Genomic DNA, 4076 nt, shown 5'->3' on the forward strand with positions numbered 1-4076 from the left:
ATATGTGCATATATACATGTCGGTATATTAGTATATATATATATATATATATATAAATATATGTAGGTATGTATGTATATAATGTATGTTTGTACATATGTATGTATATATATATTTGTATATATATATGCATATATGTATGAAAATGTATATTTATTTATATATATATTTGTGTATATATATATTTATGTATGTATATATATATATATATGTGTGTGTATATATGTATATGTGCATATATACATGCCGGTATATTAGTATATATATATAATGTATGTTTGTACATATGTATATATATGTGTGTGTATATATATATATATATATGTAAGTGTGTGTATGTATTTATGAGGTAGATCAGGTCATCATGTTTTGTATATATTGTGATATTTTTAATCTTTTACCTTTTTGCACAATTTTTATGGTTATTAACTGTTTTATGTATAGAATGTTCTGTGCTTATTGGAATTTTTATTATTGTGTTTAATATTTGACCTTTCAGTGGTGATGTGTGCAGCACTTTAGTGTGTGTGTGTGTGTGTGTGTGTGAGAGAGAGAAGTAAAAATCCATCTTGACTTGTAAACGTCCCGCAGTGGTGGCCATCTACGACTACTCTCGCGACAAAGAAGACGAGTTGTCCTTCCAGGAGGGCGCCATCATCTACGTGATCAAGAAGAACGACGACGGCTGGTACGAGGGCGTGATGAACGGAACCACGGGCCTCTTCCCCGGCAACTACGTGGAGTCCATCATGCACTACGCTGACTGAGCACCTGCCCTCCCCCTCCTCGGCCGGCCTGGAAGAGGAGGAAAGGAGGGGAGCCGAGGGTTAAAGGTCAAAGACTTTGAACAGACAGAGCATGATCACCTCTGGAAGGGAAGGTGGAAAGGAAAGTTTTCCACCTAAACAACCACTACTTTCTTTCTTTTGCCCACTCATTCATTTGTGTTGCATTCAAATTGCCCTTTTACTTGTCAGCATCATATTTATTTGGAGGAAGATGTCTCCTCTTGTCAGCATCAGTGTCACACACTGCTACGTGGAGGCCTAAGGTGGTTTTATTTCCTTATTTTATTAGACTGTTGCTCACTCGCTCTTCTGGAAGGTCACATGACCTCGAAAGGAGTTGAATTGCACAATAACGGGGTGTTTTTTGTGAGGAATAACACAGGAGATCTCTCAAGTCTGGATGGAGATGATTCCAACATGTTAGACAAGTGGGGTACAGCGGTGCCGAGGTTTGCCTGTAATCTGCTTCAAAAAAGTCCAACACAATTTAAATAGTACAAAAACTCATCAGAACTGATGTCAATCCATGAATCTGTGTCAGATACAGGAGGAGTTCTTGAATTGAATACGGGCGCTCACCTTTTTTATCAAAGTGCTGTCGCTCGCAACTTTCCTTGGCCTCGTGGTTGCTTCTGTTGCTGTGGTCCTCAGCTACAAAGTGCAGCCATGTGACAAATCCTTTGATAACTGAGTCTATAAGCTCATTTGGCAAACAGCACACACCCAGGTACCGCTGTATTAGCAACTAACATTTGCTGGATGCAATAACGCCACTTTGGTTGTAGGCCCCTGCAGGAGGAAGGCAGTGTTCTATGCACTTACCTTGCTTTTTCTTTGGATTTGATCCTCCTGAAATGAGTTTGCAGAGTGACATGAAGGACAAAAAACAACGCTGTGTTAATAATTGACGTCTTAATATTTTTAGACATGACTTTTTATTTTTAATATTCAGCAGTGATGCGGTTCTGTGGTCCCCAAGACACGTGTGCCATATTGAGGGTGTGGTTGCTTCTTGTTTGACTCCACTTTTTCCCCCCAAGTTGTTTTTAACCAAAAAGCACACACATTTGTAGTGAAATGTCGAAGAATTGATATATGAGATGTGATTTGTTGGTTATGAAGAGAGCCGTGGTGTTGAAATGGTTTGAACGCCTCAATACCTCTGATCTCAGCAGTTTTAGGGGTGTATCATCTCAAATACGCTTGGCTGTGTTGGGTATTAGCGAGGCCTCAGTGCTTATGCCAGAAACTTTATTTTCTACAAAAAAAAAGAAAAGAAAACCAATATGCCGGTGGGTGTGTATTTGAGTCTTGCATGCCATTGTTATCTGTGCTGTCCCAAAACCGGAAAGAAAAACAGTTCTGACCCACCTCATCCAAGGGGACGGTTCTAGTCCTGCTTGGAGCTCACATCCAAGGAGCTGCTTTCCAGCCTGCGGGAGGGAAGATGGAAGATGGAAGAGGGTCTTGGCTTCTTCCTCTCATGTCAGCGAGGGAAGCTGTCATAATGCCATTGTGTTGCACATTTGAAGTGGAATTGCAGAAGTATCATGTTTGTAAAAATCCAGAGAAGAAAGATAATAAAGATATAAGATTGAATTTCTCAGTGTTAATTGTTGCAATTGTGACTAACACACATCTGCTGTTGTGGAACATTCCACCCATTTACCTCCAAATAAACATTGTGCTAAAGGAGGATACTCTGGATGTGGAATGCTGGTCTCATATCTTCTCAGGACAAGGACTCCGGTCAGAGAAGCTTTCAGACCCCCTTTAATGGAGAAGTTGGACAAGTGTGGTTAAGGTGTGTGTGGTCTAAAGCAGTGGTTCTCAAATGGGGAACTTGAAAGTATGCCAAGGGGTATGTGAGATTATTAAACATTCTAAAAATGGCAAAAATTAAAAAATCCTTTATAAATATATTTATTGAATGATACTTCAACCAAATATGAATGTAAGTCCATAAACTGAACAGAAATACAACAATGCAATATTCAGTGTTGACAGCTGGAGATTTTGTGGACATGTTCCATAAATATCAATGTTAAGTTTCTTTTTTTGTGAAGAAACGTTTAGAATGAAGTTGATGAATCCAGATGGATCTCTATTACAATCCCCAAAGAGGGCTCTTTAAGTTGATGATTACTTCTATGTGGAGAAATATATATATATTTTTTTTATAATTGAATCACTTGTCTATTGTTCAACAAGCTTTTTATATCTTTTTTTCAAAATAGTTCAAGAAAGACCACTACAGATGAGCAATATTTTGCACAATTTAATAAATCAGAAACTGATGACATAGTGTTGTATTTTACTTTTTTAGCTCTTTTTTTTTCAACCAACAATGCTTTGCTCTGATTAGGGGGTACTTGAATTCAAAACATGTTCACAGGGGGTACATCACTGAAAAAAGGTTGAGAACCACTGATCTAAAGGGAACACATACAAAGATTGATTAGGATACATTATGGCAGTATAATATAACAGGAAATGTTTGATGTTATATATAATATAATATACTCTACAATGTCTAAAAATAGAAATGTACACGGACTATTAAAGCAGTCCGTTAGAATGAACGGAGAATTAAGTGGTCTTAAACGTGGTCTGTGTCGCCCTCTAGTGGTAGGATGGGAGAATTAAGTAGTCTTAAACGTGGTCTGTGTCGCCCTCTAGTGGTAGGATGGGAGAATTAAGTAGTCTTAAACGTGGTCTGTGTCGCCCTCTAGTGGTAGGATGGTGTAACTACTGTGTAACAAGAAGTATTAACGGGGCGAAAGTTGAGCTGGCGAATTATATCTTCAAGCAGAAACATTGTTGCAAACAAACACTCGGTTAAGGCCACATTTAACACATTATATGCATTTTTAGCATTAATAATAATTTTAGCATTAATAACCGTGCTATATTCAACGTATACAAACATTTTAGTCAGGACAGCACAAGATGATGTTTACACAATCACACAACATTATTATTACGCAGATGTGCTACAAACAGGAAATGACGTCTCAGACTGGCTCGCCAAATTAAGAGCACAGGAAATCTAACATAATAGTGAGATTCCAGTCCATAGTGGATCTAACATAATAGTGAGAGTCCAGTCCATAGTGGATCTAACATAATAGTGAGAGTCCAGTCCATAGTGGATCTAACATAATAGTGTGAGAGTCCAGTCCATAGTGGATCTAACATAATAGTGAGAGTCCAGTCCATAGTGGATCTAACATAATAGTGTGAGAGTCCAGTCCATAGTGGATCTAACATAATAGTGAGAGTCCAGTC

General features: G+C 38.1%; 1 protein-coding gene across 13 annotated transcripts in view; it reads left to right on the forward strand.

Annotated features, from left to right (window-relative positions):
* abi2b (abl-interactor 2b) overlaps positions 1–2387 on the forward strand; it is a 26999-nt gene extending 24612 nt beyond the window's left edge. For all 13 annotated transcript variants that reach the window (XM_061889647.1, XM_061889650.1, XM_061889649.1 and 10 more), the window contains one exon: positions 592–2387. In XM_061889647.1, the coding sequence (XP_061745631.1) occupies positions 592–767 (176 nt within the window). In that variant the 3' untranslated portion in view covers positions 768–2387. The remainder of the gene's footprint in view (positions 1–591) is intronic.
* Positions 2388–4076: the final 1689 nt, after the last annotated feature.

This window comes from Nerophis ophidion, linkage group LG27 (genome assembly GCF_033978795.1).
Source record: "Nerophis ophidion isolate RoL-2023_Sa linkage group LG27, RoL_Noph_v1.0, whole genome shotgun sequence".
Lineage (NCBI taxonomy): Eukaryota > Metazoa > Chordata > Actinopteri > Syngnathiformes > Syngnathidae > Nerophis > Nerophis ophidion.